This window comes from Mytilus trossulus, chromosome 2, assembly GCF_036588685.1.
Source record: "Mytilus trossulus isolate FHL-02 chromosome 2, PNRI_Mtr1.1.1.hap1, whole genome shotgun sequence".
In the NCBI taxonomy this organism is placed as follows: domain Eukaryota; kingdom Metazoa; phylum Mollusca; class Bivalvia; order Mytilida; family Mytilidae; genus Mytilus; species Mytilus trossulus.
In genome coordinates, this window is record NC_086374.1 from 97337967 (window position 1) to 97358821 (window position 20855).

General features: G+C 32.7%; 2 protein-coding genes across 2 annotated transcripts; one reads left to right on the forward strand and one right to left on the reverse strand.

Annotated features, from left to right (window-relative positions):
• The first annotated feature begins 483 nt into the window (after positions 1-483).
• LOC134705568 (fibrinogen-like protein 1) lies at positions 484-8584 on the forward strand. Its single transcript, XM_063564284.1, has 6 exons — positions 484-893; positions 2054-2153; positions 2942-3075; positions 5775-5871; positions 6390-6554; positions 8255-8584. The coding sequence occupies exons 1-6, from the start codon at positions 549-551 to the stop codon at positions 8509-8511; spliced, it is 1098 nt and encodes a 365-aa protein (XP_063420354.1). The 5' UTR covers positions 484-548; the 3' UTR covers positions 8512-8584.
• A 4835-nt stretch (positions 8585-13419) lies between these two features.
• On the reverse strand, positions 13420-18442 carry LOC134708478 (uncharacterized). The gene is made up of 3 exons (XM_063569041.1): positions 17924-18442; positions 14874-15023; positions 13420-13829 (listed from the first exon to the last, which is right to left on the reverse strand). The coding sequence occupies exons 1-3, from the start codon at positions 18147-18149 to the stop codon at positions 13630-13632; spliced, it is 576 nt and encodes a 191-aa protein (XP_063425111.1). The 5' UTR covers positions 18150-18442; the 3' UTR covers positions 13420-13629.
• Between the last annotated feature and the right edge of the window lie 2413 nt (positions 18443-20855).

A 20855-nucleotide genomic window follows, 5' to 3' on the forward strand; every position in this document is an offset into this window, starting at 1 on the left:
CTTCAATGTGTCTGGTTTATATGACGAGTTTATTTATCAATTTCACTCAACGGATAAAATCGCCATCGATAAACAAAAATCACCATAGGAACATCGATGCCTGTCTATACATAGATAATTTTCCTTATAAATATAATCATAAGAAATAAGATTTTATTCTGAAACACCGTTTTATTATTTTGTTGTATAAAAGTGTGAAATTTTACGACCAAGGATGTAACAAAGTAATAATGTCAAGTCATTGCAAATCTTAATTGTTCATTCTATTTTTCATTATTCGTACCAAACAGACAATTTACAGAGAAGTATTTAACGACTGTGTGACAACAACGGGTCATTAACTAGCATGGCATTAATAAATTAAAATTTTGATATTTCGTTGTCATATACAACAATTGATTTGAAAGGATAAACAATTAATAATTAATTGCATACTGTAATATATCTTAACATTAAATTGGTTATTACTGTTGTTAACGAGTGTATATTTTCAGAATAGTCTTTATTTTTGTAAGTTCTTCAAGAGACAGCATACTATAACGACAATCATGACAGTAGTTTTATCTAGAGAGCATGTGCTATATCAATTTTATCATTATGTCGGATTGACATTATTATTACATTTGAAAGGTGCATTTTCTCAGGAATGTCGTCTTCGAAGCTTAAGAGTAGACCCTGATCATATCAATGCTCGTTTGCACGGTTATACATTTATAACGTTTGAAAACATTGGCGCAAATGCATGTTTTGATAAATGCATTCGTCGGAGGAGATGTCTATCTCTCAATTACAAAGAAGGACAACGCCACTGTGAAATAAACGAGAAAAACGGCGAAACTGACTTAGTTGAAGGAATTGGTTATGTGCATGTAAACATACAGCAATACAGAAATGTAAGTATCAATCAAAATATTAACAGTTGAAATTGATTGCTGTAGTTGTTGATACCAAACATCATAAAACAGAATTGAATCGGAAATAATTTCAGAAGCATACTAGTATATATAGTATAGGAGCTTCACAACATCAATAATTTTTTTTTTTTTATATCAGACACTATTTTCAACTTTGCAATATTGTATGTTTCACCGATACACTGATTTTTAAAACTATATTGGATTCAGATGATTGCTCTATTAATCAAGCTCAGCATATAACATAGATATCCTATAAAATATTAGTTCACTTTTTTCTATACATTTCCTGTTGATTGATCATCACTATGGAAACACCGTTAAAGCTGATGTTATAGCTTGTAACCATCACCAATCAAATTTTCGCTTAAAGGAACTAAACAACTGAGGTACATAATCATAAGCCAAGGATCTCTGATGCATCAATAGTTATCAAAGGTACCAGGATTATCATTTAATACGCCAGACGCGCGTTTCGTCTACATAAGACTCATCAGTGACGCTCAAATCAAAATAGTTTTAAAGCCAAACAAGTACAAAGTTAAAAAGTATCAAAACTGCTGAAAAACACTGGGTAGATGTCATTCTATACTTGACGTGTTAGCCCCTGAAGCATACCAGTTCTGTATTTAATATCATTAAGTGCTTCCAGTCTATAAAACAATGCTAATAAATTATGAAATCATTTACTTAGTCAAAATAATTTAAAAAAAACAAAAAAACAAAAAGAATTTAGATAATGGAGGTTATGTATTGCTGCTTTGCATCCAAATTCATAATTCATCATTAACTCATCAAATATTTATATATAAGGATTAAAAATTTATATCTACGCCAGACACGCGTCTCCAAAAGACTCATAAAAATCATATTCTTTTTACAAAATGCAATGTTGTAAGTAAAACATTGATAATATTTAGGTAGTAACCATTTAACCTAATTTGGTATGAAAAATCATAATTTTCTTTTTTCATCAAATTTCAGTTCAAGATATTAATTTTATAGAAAAACACATAACCCCTCTTATCAAGTAAAATGGTCGTTCCCGAGTTACAAGTACAAACATGTAACTGTACTATCGTCAAGCTTAATTGAATCAATTACTTGAGAATTTAAATAAATTAAAAAATGTTGAACAGTTTTCCAGACATGACCCTTGCTCAAACATAGGAATTTGTCAAGTTGGTGAAATCTGTCAAACCACGAGAGAGGGCGAAACATTCTGTGTTAAAGACATTAGTAAGTATAACTGTTATCTTGCCAGGTAAACAGTCCTGGGAATGACTGCATTGATTGGTCAATATATATCTAAAAAGAAGGTCACATGACAACCCAATTCACCGTAATACGTATTGCGAAAATGCTTATTCAATCAAAATCTTTACTTTCAAGACGATTGCCAACCATTAAAAAAAGCAAAATTCGTAGATTTTTTTTTCTCTTATCATGACTTAATAATATGTAGATGTGCATATCCACAAAAAAATGTGTATCAGGATTTCTAAGTTAATTCTTCATCCTTCGGATTGAAGTGTTTTTTGTTCATCCAGTGTTGTGTTCTTCTTCGCTATGTTCATTCGAACATACAGATTTTATTATAATGCTTAAATAAAACAAAGGCACAACATGGCATCCGAGTTTCACTGATTAATGTAAAGATAAATCACGACAAGTCTGTAAAAAAAGTTTTCAAAGTTCCAAATGTATAGTAGGAAATATACAAATACAAAAATTCTCGAGAAAAAAATTGAGAAGACTGTTGTATAACATATTTTGAGTGCACAATATATGTGTCGATCGGATCAGGGATTTTTTCTTCACGAGAGAATGGCGCGAAATTGAGAGATATATATTAAAAAAACAACCGAATTTCTCTCTGCGTATGTGAATAATTATAAGTCATATTGAGTAATGAATATAAAGTGGCGTAGTGTACTTACAAAGTTTCTTAAATCATAAACAATTTTGTTTTCTCTAATTAACCTTGTATAAAATATTTATGTTGCTTTTACAATAAACATATTTAGATCAAATACAGCCAGTTACTGACTGCAGTGGATTACACCCAGATCTTCCAAGTGGTACCTATGAAATACGACCGAACAATTTTCATGTCATAAAAGTTTATTGTGATCAAAGCACTTCCGGTGGTGGTTGGACGGTAAGTTGACCGATTTCCGATTGCAATATTCACATATCATTCGGCAATTCTCGGTAAAATCCGCTACTCTCCTATGAAATGAGGGTACGGAATCGGCCGAGTTGTGACGAATGATTAAGATATTATACATAGACAATAACATTGACTTGACATATCAACGATATAAGGATGAGGCTTAGAAACGGGGAAATGCGAGGCTGTGTCGAACTATTTCCCCGTTTCGGGCCGAATCCTTTTATTGTTGATATGTCAAGTCTATGCACTATTATTGTCTTTTTACTGCAATCTAAAACAACATTTACAATAGTTGTTTAATGCGTTAAGGTTATTTATTTGATTTAAATATTGGTGAAAATCTCCTTTAAAAAGGCCTCATATCATGCTCGTGGAGAAATATACAACACAATGAAATGTACATATCTACCTGTTGAAACTCACACTCGATGGTGAACGAAATCGTTCGAGTGTGGAGTTAAATATCAACCATAAGCATCAAACATAATTATGTATTGGTTGCAAACAAAACATATTAATAAATGAAATATGTTTTTCCAATAATTGCAAAAGAAACAAGGTTGGGTCGATCCACGAATCGTTGTATGCATTGGAAACAAGAACAGGTTGAATAGGTCGTATGAATATTTAAATATTATTTCGGCATTTTGTATTTAAATATTCATGAGGAAAAGTGATATCGGGTCAGTGACTTTATATGACATAGAAATATACAGTCAACGCATTTTGACTGCTCAAATAGAGCGAGTGCAGTATAAATATACTTATATTACATACGTATGGCTTTCAGTAATACATGGAATGTAGTACCGAGAACCAGAATAGACGATGAGCTAACCGTAACAAAAAATCATTTGAAATGTCAGTTATATTAGTAATAGTGTAAAATCGAATTAAAAAATGATTTTAATTGATGAATTATACGGCAGCCCCGACTAAAAAAAATGTAAATAACATACTCCTAATTGTTTTAGGCAAACAATTAATACAAAAAATATATTATTTTCTTAAATATTTACTTTGTTATCACTATAATAACACATGCGATCCATTTTTGTAATTTCATATCTTACGTAATGATAGGACTGTGGTCAAGTATTAATGTGTATCTTTTTGGAATTAATTAATTTGATGCGACTCTCATACAAGTGAGAGGGTTAGCGGTATAACATCAGCTTCAATTCACCATTTTCTACATTTGAAAATGCCTATACAAGGTCAGGAATATGACAGTTGATGTCCATTCTTTTGATGTGTTTTATCATTTGATTTTGTCATTTGATTAGGGTCTTTCCGTCTTGAATTTTCCTCGGAGTTAAGTATTTATAAAATTTTACTTTCAAATAATTTAAATGGCTGATAAACAAATATGAATCAATTCGAAAAATAATATTATTAAAAATCGTGTTAACTGAACAATAACAACCACTCACAAACAATAAAAAAGAAATTCCAGAATAATATAGTACAGTGTTTTAAAGATGAAGATGAATAAATAAAAAAAAACTAAATTATAGAGAAAGACAGAAATAAAATTAATATTTAAATCAATAAATAAAACAAATACTATAATTAAGTACATATTTGTCTTAATTAAGCTATTGAAATAAAGTCAAGATAATCATGTTCCCGGGTAAATTTAGGCAACAGTAGTTAAACTTATTCAAAGTTAAATCTAGTATGAAGATAGTGGTGTAAAAGCACAACACAAGAACAGCTCAGTTGAAAAATGTTTCACTCGAAAAAACATTATCCACTATGATGTATGCGATATAGACACTCATTGAAATGAGAGTAATTGAGCGACAGAACTGTCCAGAACTGTTCCGCGTTAATGTGGTATATCATTGTGTTAAGGTACCTTGGGTGTCTTCCTCTATCTTGAAAATAAAAGAAAATTAAACAAAAAGAAATTTTGAGAGTTGTATGTAATTTATGTAAAATATTTTTGATATAAATAAAGGAAATTGTGTGTTTTATCATAATTTCTGTTGTAATTTTCAAAAACGCCTTGTTTGTGTTTGATTAGGTTTTTTTCCTCAAATTTGCCAAATAAGGGAAGACAACTCAGATAAAGTCATTTTTATGATAGAAAGTGTTATGTATTTACCTATTTTGTAGCAAGAAACAGTTCTCTGACACCATTTTTTTCTTTTCTTATCTGAAAGCACATTTTATCTTAAAATTCTAATTGTACGTTTTCTTTTTATCGCACAAAATGTAATTATCCATGCATAATATATACAAAATCAGACAACTTTACGCAACCTGTAGCATAAAAAAAAGTCGCTGACCCATATTTTTATTATATTTTTGATATAAACATGATTAAAACTTTATTTTTACAATTTCCTAAAACATTCTATCAATTTTAATTAAGACGCCCTAGCCACCTTAATGATTTATTCATTATATTCCAGGGTAAAACTTTTCGAAACTGTTCCAAGTTAGAAATGTTTATGTTAGAACACATACTGTTGACATCCCTTCTTAATGTGGCAAAACAACTGTTCTAGCAGGTGTTCCATAAAAAACGTTTTCTTGGAGGTTCTTGTCAGATTTTGATATAGGTTAAAATTGTTCAAAATTCTCAGCTTCACATATATTGAATTTAATAACACCATGTCTTATTGTAGCGAGTAAAACGTTTCTTTTTCTTTTTTTAAATATTATACATTTATAAGGTGTTTCAAAGAAGACAAGATGGATCTACTGATTTTTATCGCGGATGGACTGATTATGAAAATGGTTTTGGTGATCTTGAGAATGAATTCTGGTTAGGTAAATGTTTACACTACAATAATTTTTATTTTTGGTGATTAAACGACACTCTAAGCCCAACATTTATGATATTTCATCGCAGCCAGTTTTATTGGTGGAGTAAGCCGGAATGCCCAGAGAAAATCACCGACCTTCGAAACTGACAATCATAGTCAATTAAGATTGGAGTCGAGTTTATCCACACGAGCGGGGTTCGAACTCACGACCTCAGTGTTGACCGAAATACAACAAGTGCCTCGGCTAAAAAAAGACAATTTAAACGAGTAAACGAACAGCATAAAGTATACCAAATAAATTTCTGAAAAAATATGACAGATATGAACCAATAAGGGAAATTTATTTTTTAATTTGTTCTGTCGTTCAAATTACTGAACTAAATGATATCTGTAAATAAAACTTTTAACCTGAAAAATCCAACGTGTCAAGTTCATATGGAATAAACAAACAATAAATGAAAAACTTTATCTCAAACATATTTATCAAGCAATAAGTAAATTAATCGATCAATTTATCTTTAGGAAACATGAATATTCATGCTATAACTTCACAAAGAAAGTATCAGTTACGATTTGACCTTGAAGATTTCGAAGAAGAGACCAGATACGCTGTTTACAGTACATTCAACATTGGGAATGCCTCTACTGAATATCAACTGACAATTCAGGGTTACACAGGAGATGCTGGTATGTATTAAGCCTCCTGCATTTAGAGGTCAATGCATTTTCTGTAAATCGATTGTGTAAAGTATTACAGGTAGAATTTTCAAATGATCAAATGTTAATGAAATGCAAGTTATGAAGTCCTAGCTATAGTTTCATTTATTCAAAAACATAACTGCATGTTACTTATTAGAGTGTACCAAAACACTGATCAGTTAGCTATAAGAATCAGCTCAACTGTATTTAAACAGTTTAATTGGTGTATACCCCCTTTTTTGTTTATTTAATTAATGTTTTACACGTCTTGCGTTTGGTTTAGGAAAATAATGTTCTCCTTAACCAATGGATTATTTCAACCAACTTTAGTCAACACGATACATACATATGTCATATGAAGTCTTTTTACTCTAACCTCACCTGTCCAAAAAGTTACATGCTCGTGTTGACGAAAACACAAATATACATAGTTAACTTAGGTTTCGAACATCTTGAAAGATGTGATAACCTCATGGATGCAAAAAATGTGCAGATAATCAAATAAAGGAAACAGTTTTATACTGCTGTTAAATAGTCATTATTCAATAAAGTAAAATAAAATACGGGTAACAAATTAGATCTCAGGGAAACAAATAACAACTTAACAACAAGAAAACACTTAACTACAACAAAAATAAACACCGACATGCATAGAAACGAACTGTAGATAATAATTTCATATCCCTGATTTGGTACAGGACACCAAATTATAAAAAGAACCCTCTGCAACAAACTATTAAAATAAGCTAAAGGAGGTATGGAATTATTTTCATTAATCAGAAGCAATTGTACAATTTGATAACATCTCAAGTCAACAGATAATTAATATTTTTACAAATGTTCTAATTTTCCTCCGAGTTTTCTAGCGATATCTAAGAGATGAATATTACAATCTGTTTAAATCTTGAAGTGCTGTTATGGTTTTACTTTGATCAGGAGCGCTAAAATTCAAGCATTTGAAAGCAAGAGATATACTAAGATGTAGACCTTTAAAACTAAAAGGATATAAAACAAATAGGTAAATCCATCCTATTCCAACTTGACTGAGGGAGTTGGGACAGTAGTTTTTGTAAAAACAAAAAGTATTAACACACATATAGAATTCTAAGGTAAACTTAAAGGAGGGAAGTCCATACAACTTGACAAATACATGACACGAATCAAGTAGTGAAACAAATGAAAAAACAAACTGTTATATTCCTGACTTGACACAGACATTTTACAAATTTGTTTTAAGATCAAACCTGGTTTTATAGCGCAGTAAACGTCCCACCACCATGACAGTTATTTAAGTTCATTCAGCCATATGGTTTTTTTTGGAAAAAAAAGTTTGTTTCCAGGTTTTGGTGAAAAAATAATTTGTCTTGGACCCTGAGAAAAAAAAATTGTTTGTTTCATCCTCAGCTGCCACTATATGTAATGTTAAAAACATTGTTTTCGGATTGTCGCTAAAAAAATAGATTGTTCTTCGCCGAAGGCGAAAAAAAGTTTGCACAGAAAAAAAAAAACATAGCCCCCCTCCCCCCCAGAAAATCAAATGGTTGCTGCCTAAGGTGTCGTAGGCGGTATTGTAAAGTATTATCCAAGCACATATAATTCTACCTTATGCACTGTTATATGAAGTTATTTCAATATAATCTGAACATAAAATAATTGTTTGCTCATTTTAAATCATATACATTTTAAAGGCAATGCCATGACGGATTGGGAAAGGAGCTTGAACGGAAGAAAGTTTTCAACGAAAGACAGGGACAACGACTTGCATTACGATAACTGTGCAGTAACACGCTATGGTGCTTGGTGGTTTAGAGATTGTACCCGTTCTCATATGAATGGTCTGTATAGAACGGACGGAGCAGAAGATCTAAATACAATTCACTGGTATACGTGGCATAAACGAAGACCATTAAAAAGAACAGAGATGAAAGTGAAGCCCGTCTTGTAAAAATACGTTATTAACTCATTTTTTTCCGTAGATTACATTTTAAGGAATCAAACGATGAATTGAAATAAATTACGTATACACTCTTCAAGAATATGAATAATGCATTTCAAATGCAGTTTGATATGTTACGTTAATATGTGACGAAAAAAATAGATAAAAGCGATCATATTTATTGTGCTTGGTAGCTTTGTGTAGTGTGAACGATAACTTTATGAATACGCGATTTTAAATAATTACTGTTTTGATCCTACACGATGTAAAATCAAAGTACTGAAATACTGAACATCGGATGACCGCAGGTTCTTGTGGATGTTCAAAAGCACATGTCACAGAAACAGATCACATCTCTTAACCTGAAAATGAGATTGATTTACAAAGATATTTTTTTCTGATACAAGTTCGTGCTTGGATGATGAATACATGACAGGAAATTCAACCTCATCGTAATAACTATTATATTGTAGTGATACAAATCAGTATACCTTGGACTACTATACTGATATAGTAATAGTCCCAGAGAAAACACTGGTTTGTTGGTATAAATATATCAATATTACGTTTGCATGTATATATAATTTTCATATATTTGTATATCATTCTATTCTACTATTATTATAGTGCAGTGCCAGTGCATAGTGGACACTGTTCTGTAAAAAAATATCGAAGCATTAAATGCTGTAAAAGCAATTGCTGCCATGTTTATGTTTTGGGAACTTTTATTTTTCATCCACATATATATAGACAATAACTGTTTAGTGTCTTAACATATCAGCTATATTTGTACGAGACTAGATAAGAAGGTGTATTCGAGCTTTTAGCGAGCTAATAAACCTGTTTTGATCCGAGTACGTTAGTGAACTTCTGTTGTTGGCATTTCTATGGTCGGCTTAATGTCTCTTTGACACATTCCCCATTTCAATTCTCAATGTTATAGTCTTTATCCTGCAAATAATACTTTATATTATTTGTGATGAAAGACACAAAAACACATGTTTTGCATTTATTTTCGATTTAAAACCCCATGAGGCCCATGTAGTAATACGACACAGTAATCACACATTTAAATGAAAACGGGTTCGCAAAAAAAACAAATAACATTGTCCAATTAGAAACAGTAGTGTTCGAGATGTCCTACGCTTCAGACTCGACATTAACTAAACATGCATGGCGAAATTGATATGCGGTATGGGCTTTGCTCATTGTTGAAGGCCGTACGATGACCTATAGTTGTTAATGTCTGTGTCATTCTGGTCTTTTGTGGATAGTTGTCTCATTGGCAATCCTGCCATATCTTCTTTTTTCATATGGTTGGTTTTGTTACACAATCATACACATTCAAGTTTTGAAATCGATAGTTGTCATCGTAGGAAAGACTGCTGTTCATGTGTGTATGTTATCAGAAAATTGGTGTGATTCTTATTGCTCTAAGGAAATGTTTGAAAACAAACAGAACGTATAAAAGTAATCGTTAATTCGCAATTAATACGTCATTGGAATGCGACTGCAATACACATTCTGAGGTCACGCAGGTTCATGCAAGACTCATTCCAGTAGTGAGCGGAGCTTTAAAGCGATAGCTGTATAGTAAACAGATACAGCATAGCGATATCTGTAGAGATGTATCTGTATAGTAGAATACTCAATTGCAGGATAAAATAGTTAAACCTGACAGGACAAGAGTGTTGACCAGTGAGAAGCAAGAAGGTTTTAACTTTATATCAACAAAAGACTTTAGCAGAAAATGAGTGTATTATGTTTAATATTTCACAAGGAGACAACATGTTTACCAGGGTAAAGTTGGGGTTAATTATACATGTGCTGATAGTTATCAAAGGTACCAGGATTATAATTAAGTACGCCAGACGCTCGTTTCGTCTACATAAGACTCATCAGTGACGCTCAAATCAAAATATTTATGAAACCAAACAAGTACAAAGTTGAAGAGCATTGAAGATCCATAATTTCAAAAAGTTGTGCCAAATACGGCTAAGGTAATCTTTGCCTTGGATAAGAAAATCCTTAGTTTTTCGAAAAATTCAAAGTTTTGTAAACAGGAAATTTATAAAACTGACCACATTATTGATATTCCTGTCAACACCGAAGTGTTGACTACTGGGCTGGTGATACCCTCGGGGACGAAACGTCCACCAGCAGTGGCATCGACCCAGTGGTGTTAATAGTTATCAAAGGTACCAAATTTATCATTTAGTACGCCAGACGCGATTTTCGTCCACACAAGACTGAAACATATAACTAAACAAAAAATCCTTATGGATTATCCTCTGGTAGTGTTTGTAGCTCGGCCAATATTTCCTTTATTTATTCAATTTTAACAATTTCAATAATTAATTCAAATTAACCATTCAGTTAAAACATTTCAACTTATCAGACGCAAATGTTGAAAAATGGGAGAGAAATAAAATATCTTACAAGACATAAACATGTTAAAAAAAATATATGTTTCAGCCTTACTAACAATATTTTCAAAATGTTACTTTAATATCATTTGATGAGACTGTCGTACAAAGTGAGAGATTTATCTATGTGATGAGTTAAGCCTTTTTCAACTGATTTTTATAGTTCGTTCTTATGTTGTACTGTTATACCACTGTCCCAGGTTAGGGGGAGGGTTGGAATCCCGCTAACATGTTTAACCCCGCCACATTATTTATGTTTGTGCCTGTCCCAAGTCAGGAGCCTGTAATTCAGTGGTTGTCGTTTGTTTATGTGTTACATATTTGTTTTTCGTTCATTTTTTTTACATAAATAAGGTCGTTAGTTTTCTCGCTTGAATTTTTTTACATTGTCTTATAGGGGCCTTTTATAGCTGACTATATGTGGTATGGGCTTTGCTCATTGTTGAGGGCCGTACGGTGACCTATTATTGTTAATGTTGGTGTCATTTTGGTCATTTGTGGATAGTTGTCTCATTGGCAATCATACCACATCTTCTTTTTTTATATGTCCTAAACATAATTGCTCAGTTGATATGTTTCATCCTCATGCGATACGAGATAACTATATTCTTTTTTGCAATCCCGAAATGGGGGATAATAACAGACAAACATGACATTAAATTGTCATTATACGAACAAGAATAAACAGCTTTATGGTGCTTTGATATTTATCAATTTTCAGGAAACTGTTTTATTATTTATTATTATTGTTTTTACTATCTGCAATATTTCGAAAACATGAGAAATAAATTTCAGGTCCATTTCATTATAATAGCGCCTAACAAGATTGTGTGAGGTAGACGAAATCTACCTTAAAACGATCGTATTGTCTTTTGATGTCCAAAAATAGGCAGATCGGACATAAAAGGACTTTATCTAATGTACAGCTAACAATTCTGCCATACAACACATATAGTTGACCTATTGCTTATAGTTTAAGAAAAACAGATCACAACGAAAAAGACTTAACACTGAGCAATGAACCGTGAAAATGAGGTTAATGTCAAATAAACCAGACTGACAATAGATCATAAAATATTTCCATCCACCAGATATATTTGACCTATTGCATACAGTATTAGAAAAAAGACCAAAACTCAAACACTCAACTTTGACCATTGAACCATGAAAATGAGGTCAAGATCAGATGAAACCTGCAAGCTAGACATGTACACCTTACAATCATTCCATGCACCAAATATAGCAGATAAATTGAATACAGTATAAGAAAAACAGACCGAAACACAAAAACTACTGAACCATGAAAATGAGGTCACGGTTATATGACACGTCAGCTGGACATGTACACCTTACAGTCCTCCCATACATCGAATATACTAGACATATTGCTTGTAGTATCTGAGATATGGACTTGACCACCAAAACTCAATCTTGTCTACTGATTCATGAAATGAGGTCGAGTTCAAGTGAAAACTGTGAAGCGGGCATGAGGACCACATACCGCATATATAGTTATCCTATTACTTTTAATAAGAGAGAATTTAACATTACAAAAAATCTGAACTTTTTTTCAAGTAGTCACTATGTTATGATGGTATGATACTAAACCCCTAACGGGAAGAATTGTGTTCATATGATGAAATCATAATCTTTCAGTCAGTTTTATTGAAGACTGGAGCTGACATGTCAGTTAACTGCTAGTAATCTTTTGTTATTTATGTATTATTGTCATTTTGTTTATTTTTTTAGTTACATCTTCTGAAATTAGACCCAGACTTCCATTGAACTGAATTTTAGTGTGCGTATTGTTGTGCGTTTGCTTTTCAACATTGCCTAGAGGTATAAGGGGAGGGTTGAGATCTCACAAACATGTTTAACCCCGCCGCATTTTTGCGCCTGTCCAAAGTCCGGAGCTTCTGGCCTTTGTTAGTATTTTAATTTTGATTTCTTGTGTACAATTTGGAAATAAGTATGGCGTTCATTATCACTGAACTAGACGTATATATTTGTTTAGGGACCAGCTGAAGGACGACTCCTGGTGCGGGAATTTCTTGCTACATTGATGACCTGTTGGTGACCTTCTGCTGTTGTTTTTTCTTTGGTCGGGTTGTTGTCTCTTTGACACATTCCCCATTTCTATTCTCAATTTTACTAAACCATGAAAATGAGACCAAGGACATGGGACATGTGACTGACGGAAACTTCGTAGCATGAGACATCTATATACATAGTATGAAGCATCCAGGTATTCCACCTTCTAAAATATAAAGCTTATAAGAAGTTAGCTAAAGCCGCGGCCGGATCACTATCCATTTGTCGAGCTTTCTGCGACAAAATTTGCAGGCTCGACAAAGACCATTTACATACCAAGGTGTTTCGACAAAATATGATATTGGGGTTCTTATATTGTAGTAAAACATTTCTGTTAGTAAAAAAGAAACGGAAAGTATTGATATCAAATAATCCTTATACATTGAATAAAGGTAAAATTGACACAAACGTTGAATATTCTGTTTGATATTGTCATACCAAAGTTGTTGATATTCAATTGTAATTGTTGACTAATGATGTTTATTACTCATCATACAGGTATTAAGAATGTATCATTTTCATTTCAATATTTAGCATTCCAATAAGCGGTTATTCGAATGTCACAAAATAGTCCATGCACTCCGGATCCGTTTCAAGCGTTTCAATTCCTTCAACTGTTTATCCGTGGTGTTTTGGCAAATCCCATTATAACACCACTGATGACAAACAAAATTGCAGCTACTAAACTCAGTGCAAATGACCAGGAGAGTGAATGTATATATTTAGCACTAACGACTTGGTATGGGACTGGCGCTTTCCCTTGGCTAACAGAAACTCCATACAGGACTGCACCGATAATAACTAAAGAACCTGCAAAATAAATAGGAAAACATGAATACCCAATGTCTATACAGATAAGACTCAATAAAGTTATAAAACAAGGTTGACTTCTGAACCAACATTTTCGACATTTATTCTTTTTTTTCACACATTGTTGTCAGTATAATGGATTTTGATGCAACTGTCATACAGGTAAGAGGTTAAGCTATCTATAAAACCAGGTATAATCCACCATTTTCTACACAAGAAAATGTCTGTACCAAGTCAGGAGAATGACAGTTGTTATCTATTCGTTTGATTCGTTTAAGCTTTTGATATTGCCATTTAAATAGGGTCTCTCCGATTTAAATTTTCCTCGGTTTTCAGTAGTTTTGTGATTTTACTTTTTGTTAGATCAAATCATTATCATTGACAAACTGACGGAAATGTGTTGAATGTATTACTGTAGTTTGTACAATAATAACTGGAATGATTCATGTCATCTTGATATTAGTCACATATATGTAAATGTTAACCTTTGTTTACTTATGATCTCGTTAAAATCATCATTTTCAATTATAATCATGTATTGGTACTAATGTATGGTAATAATGAGACGACTTGATATGTAATGAAAAAATATATTGATGCTCAATGTCAAGCGACAAATTTCGCGTACATATCCATATGTAAATGTTTATGAATATAAACGGATCTTTAAATATAGCTAAAAGCTTAACCGGATTTAAAAAAGAATAACTTGTCAGCATATCTAGTGTTATCATAATGATTGTTATCTAAATGCCGCATACATGCAAACAAAGCTTCAGATACAAATAAAGTAGTCATTGGAGTGACCAGTCCGTTGACTGGACGCGCGACCTCCTGTACTGGAGGAAAACACAAAACCATTTGAATGCAAAGTTTTTTCGACAAAATATAATATCGGGCTTCTTATATTGTAGCAAAACATTTCTGTAAATTAAAAAAATCATGAAAACATTGTTTTAAAATAAACTTTCGTTTAAATAAACTTAATCTTGACACAAACATTGAATATACAGGTGAACGTATGTATAAATAGCAGTTACCCACCTGCAAGTAAAGCACTAATTAGTGCTGAACTTCTGATCATTTTGTTCCATTTCTCTGAATAAAGAAAGGTAAATAATCCCATGAATACCAGAGCACAACTCGCAAAGATCATACCAATCACATTCAGAGCCCGTACTGCAACCATCCATCCTGGAAATAAAATGTGTCTTATATTGTTGCTTAAAATGTTAATTACAGAATACAGACATGAGTAGGGGTTGAAAATATGATTCTAAATATAACTGGCAAAAATGACATATGTGTATTGATTTGTCCCATGAAGGTTCTTCAAAAGAGTTGAAGCAGTTGGTGTGTTTAAGGTTTATGAGCCCTTCTGTAGCCATTTTTTAACGAACTTTTCAAACTTCAATTGTATCAAAGTGGAAAGGGATTAATATAAGTTGCAAAACTTGTTTCCCAATCCACTATAAATAAATATGTTTAAACTAAACTATCAAAGATATAATGAATGATAGAGAAAGGCCATTTTGTACATGATGGGCCATTTTGAACATGTACCGAGGGGAAAATTGATGCAAAGCATTATTATTTATTCTTTCATTGCATTTAATAGAACAAAAGTACTTTGTGGCAAATAAATCAAGATTTTTATAGAAAATTTTTATATAAAAAAACCAACGGTCTAATCTTTATAAAAATGAGAAACGAGAAACACTTTATGAACCACATAAACAGACGACGACCACTGAAAAGCAGAGAGTATGTTATATATGAGATGGAAGCAGTTGATAACAGCACATTTGATGTTGGTGTTTTATTTGTAAAAGAATTAAAGGTTGTGTACTGTCGCGGCGAACTAAAAATCATGTAACGATGTTGAGTATAGATTATAAATTATTTATTTTCGAATGAAGTATAACAAATGAAAATAAGACGAAAAGGATTCCCCAATCAAGTTCTTCATCATTAATTACCATATTTCAAGACGTTAGCTAGAGTTTTCGTTGTTACATTGTATCGTTCTGAACATGCATGAAATATTGGCCACTTAACATAAATCAACAAATAGGCAGATAGATAGATCTGAGCTAGTATCTATTTGACCCTGGGGAATGGATCCAGCATTTCTAAGTTTAAGAAGATGCATGGTTAGTATGCTGTTAATATTTTCTGAAAGATTCAATACTAAGATACTGATGGGTGCCAGAGTTGACCAGGATCTGCCGTTAACCTTCCGGAGGACCTAAGATCCCCCCTCAGTATTTCGTGGGGTTCGTGTTGCTTAGTTTTTATATATATAATTAGTTTTCTATGTTTTTTTCATTTTTAGCCATGGCGTTGTCAATTTATTTTCGATTTATGAGTTTGACTGTCCCGCTGGTATCTTTCGCCCCTCTTCCATTAGCCCAGGTTTTGTGATGTAATATTTACAGACATTTTGTTGTTAATAAAATGCATGAAAAATAACTAACTGATTTTTAAAATGACTACTTTTGATTGGAATTTTCGAAAATGTTCTAAAAATTAAGACATTTATATAATGTTTAAAAAAAAGAGTCAGTTACACATTAATAAACTGACTTTCTTTTAATATGTTTTTCAGTCATTTTGTTTTAATACCTTTTATATGCGTTTGTCCATCTAGTGTCACCTTTGTGAACCATTCCAATATAATTTCTTTCTAACATGCATTACTAAACAAAAGAGACATATACTACAGCTCAACTACAGCGTGTTTTATTTTTCCTTTTTTACGTCATTACACGAAATATCATTTACAGCATAATATATATAGCCGGGTCTCGTAAATTTTAATTTCATATAGTATTGTATTACATGTTATATATTCCAAATATAGAACAGATATATGTTCCCTATTTGGTCTTCTTACGATGAAATTCGATAACAGAATAGGTGACATGCATTTCTGCATTACAATATATTAGCATAGCCTAGCTATTCTATAAAACTTATAATATATATATATCAGGGGCGGATCCAGCCATTTTAAAAAGGGGGGTTCCAACTATATGTCCCCATTCAAATGCATTGATCGGCCAAAAAAGGGGGGTCACACCTCCCCCTAGATCCGCCAATGTATATACAAGATTAAAACCACTATGAGTTGTCGATGTTATAACTTGATCTTCAAAATGAATTGAATTGGATATCCGTGTTACAATGTACTTGTTTTAGATGTACACATTTATCATTCCCGACTGTGTTGTAAATGTACAAAATATATACAAAGATGACTCTTATTAAACGCATCTTATTACATTGTACTATCATATTCGACCATCTTTATGTATAGAAATTCAATTTTGACTAGACCGTGTGTGTGTAATTTAGTACCCCCTGTAGCTATAGGTTTACAAGTTCAAATATGTGGAATGCTACCAGACGACAATTGTTATGCTTAAGTGGTCAAACAGATGTCACTTTGAATTAATAAGAAAATTTCCGTTGTGGGTATATTGTCGTAGAGACATTGATTAGATGATGTTAATAACAATTTTAATATTTCAGATACACACGGTTACAAACTAAATGAGAAAGTACGTATTACTTATCATAGGAAGGTATAATGAAGACACTTCGACATAATTAATTATCATACTTGTACACCTCGGTCACATGTAGGAGTGACATTTACCACATTGAATTTTTTCAGTAATACAAATGTATATTTCTGAGAATAGAATAACAACTGTGTGTAGAACTATTATGTACCCGTAAAAATTTGATAACAACAAAAATATGATGAAAACTTTTTAAAGAAAAGCCGAAATCGGTTAAGGTCATCGTAGCCCGAGGGAGTTAAATTTGGTTTTGTAAAATAACACATTTTATAGATGCAGAAATTTTACAATTTAAAATTTAACAATCAAAAACAAAATCAGTACCAGCTAGAGTTATAGCAATGAGACATGGTATGTTTATTGCCGATCCTGCCTGGAACACCATTATTATTATATTGTATTAAATAATTTTTGGTTTCAACCAGTTACAAAAAATGTATTAAAGGAGAAATTGTTAAAAATCCCAAATTTCATATTGTATACATTTTGCATATTCAATTTACATACCTGCAATTGCATCTGCATAACTGGAACAACTAACAGTTGTCACCACTGTGGCTTGTGTTCGTTTACAATTTAACCATAATCCAGAATGTCCAATATTTCCTAACGCTTGCGTACTAGATAATGTCCAATATGGTGTAGCTAATGCCACTATTTCTACAATCCCACCAATAATAATAACAACAATCGCAACAAACGAAAACCGTGAGAATTTATCAAAAAACTTCATTGTTCAACAAATACTAATGACACTTTTAAAAGTCACAATTTTGATCTTTCGTTGTCATAAAATATATCCAGCAATATTTCTATCGTTGCCGGAAGCATGCGGTCAAAATTGAACGAATAATTGTCACTCCCAACTAAATGGTTATCGATAATTTGTTCTTTCACATCTTTTTGATTTATTTAGCTGGGAGACAATGTTTATCAAAAGAATAGACATCAAGGTCTTTCATATATTCACTACACCATCCAGGTAAATACATTGAAATGTCGCGGTAAAATTTACATGCATGTGTATTTGAACGGAGAGCGACCAAAGGGTTATTTGCATTGTATATGTAACGCTTAATCCTATTTCTATTGTACGGGTGTTTATTAGTCTCCGTAATCCCCATTTCACGACCCGCTACATTTTAGATGTTGAAAGTAGTGCATGTTTTATATCCATTACTTGTTTAATTCAAATTTGAGAAATAGGACTATAATTGATGCAATAATAATCATTAATTTTGACATTCTCTAGAAAGTTGTGTAATAACCATGGAGACTGGATATGTTATTATTGTTCTTGTACATGTTTCTTGGTTCTTCTTAAACCATGTAATGCACATGATCAAGGCACGGTGTATTTGGTTGTTTTGTAATGCTCATATTCAGAATAAGTGCTCGTGTTTTTTTCTGAGGGATACTAATTAATGGACAACACTTTGTCTGGAAACTTGTAAAATATAGAATAAAGTATCTTAGGCTGCAGACATATCTTCCTTTATTCTGTGATAAACTCAATGCGATATGGAAAAATCTTCTGCTCAATTTAAAAAAAAATCTTATGTCAATTTCATGCGACTGTCATACAAGTGAGAGGTTTAGCTAGCTATAAAACCAGGTTCAATCCACCATTTTCTACATTAGAAAATGCCTGTACCAAGTCAGGAATATGACAGTTGTTATCCATTCGTTTGATGTGTTTGGACTTTTGATTTTGCCTTTTGATTTTTGATTTACCTTTTTGAATTTTCCTCGGAGTTCGGTATTTTTGTGTTTTTACTTTTTTTAACAGCACAAGGTATGAACCCACATTTTATTAAGAATACACATGTAAAATGCTGCGTTCTTTTATGTCTTGAGTCATAGTTAGGTGTAAAAAGCTCTGAAAGATGTTGCACAGGTTCAAATAAGAAAACAAGCGCACTAAACAATAACGATAAACAAATGTGATATCAAGCAACAAACAACAGCCACTGAATAACAGACTCCTGCCTTTTTATCTCACCTGGCTTTTCTCATCACTAGGCGTTCGTCGTCTGTCGTCCGTCGTCGTCGTCGTCGTCGTTAACATTTAACAGTTTGAACTTCTTCTAGAGAGCCACTGAATGGAATGAAACAAAACATGGCATGAATGTTCCTTATGAGGTGCTGACCAAGTGTTGTAACTTTGTAGCCGATCCATCATCCAAGATGGCCAACAGCGAGGGACTTAGTTTAACATAGGACCCTACGGGAAATGCATACAAATGACTTCTTCTAGAGAACCACTGAATGGAATGAAACCAAAAATGGTATGAATGTTCCTTATGAGGTGCTGATCAAGTGTTGTTACTTTATAGCCGAACCATTATCCAAGATGGCCTCCAGCGGGGGACTAAGTTTAACATAGGACCCTATGGAAAATTCATATAAATGACTTCTTTGAGAGAACCACATTATGGAATGAAACCAATCATTGCATGAATATTTCTCATGAGGTGCTGACCAAGTGTTGTTACTTTGTAGCCGATTCATCATCTAAGATGGCTACCAGCAGGGTACTAAGTTTAACATAAGACCCTATGGGAAATGCATACAATGGACCTCTTCTAGAGAACCACTGAATGGAATGTGACCAAAAATGGCATGAATGTTCCTTATGAGGGGGGGGGGCTTAGTTTAACATAGGACCCTAGAGGGAAATGCATACAAAAGTCTTCTTCTAGAGAACCATAGAATTGAAGGAAATCAAACATAGCATGACAAGTCTTTAAATTTCCTTATGAGGTGCTGGCCAAGTGTTGTTACTTTGTAGCCAAATTTTATCTGTTTTTTATATGATTTTAATAACCCAAGTAGATTCAGGTGAGCGATACAGGCTCTGGAGAGTCTCTAGTTTACTTACTTACGCCATTGACATGTAGGGCAGGAACCATTCTTTGTTACTGTTTCTGTAACATAACAATTTTTACAAGTTAATGTAGGGTTGTTACGTGAAGGGTCGGAATTTTTTGTCAGAATATTCATTTTCGTAGACGATTGCTGTAACTGAGCCAATAAGTTCCAGCTTGTCGGATTTTCTGTCTGGATTTTCTTCCTCAACCAAGCTCCTTATTTGAGAATTGCACATACAAAATGTGGCGGTACGTAACCGTTTTGCTGGCGCAAACCTTCCTGACCTGGTACAGTAGTGGGACAGTACAACATACGAACAAACTAAGAACAAAAGGGCTTTATTCATCAGATCAATGGAAACACAAAACCCCTTAAAAAACAAAGTACATATCTGAGCTATAGACGCGTTTACCTTAAAAACTAACCCAAAGCCAATAACAGCTCATACAGTATAATGTGCCTAAGACTAAAATATCAATCAGTACACATTCAACATCGAATGGATTAAGTAAAAGACGAAAAAAAAACAGTCACAGAAAAACATGACATTGTGCAATTCAAAAATGTA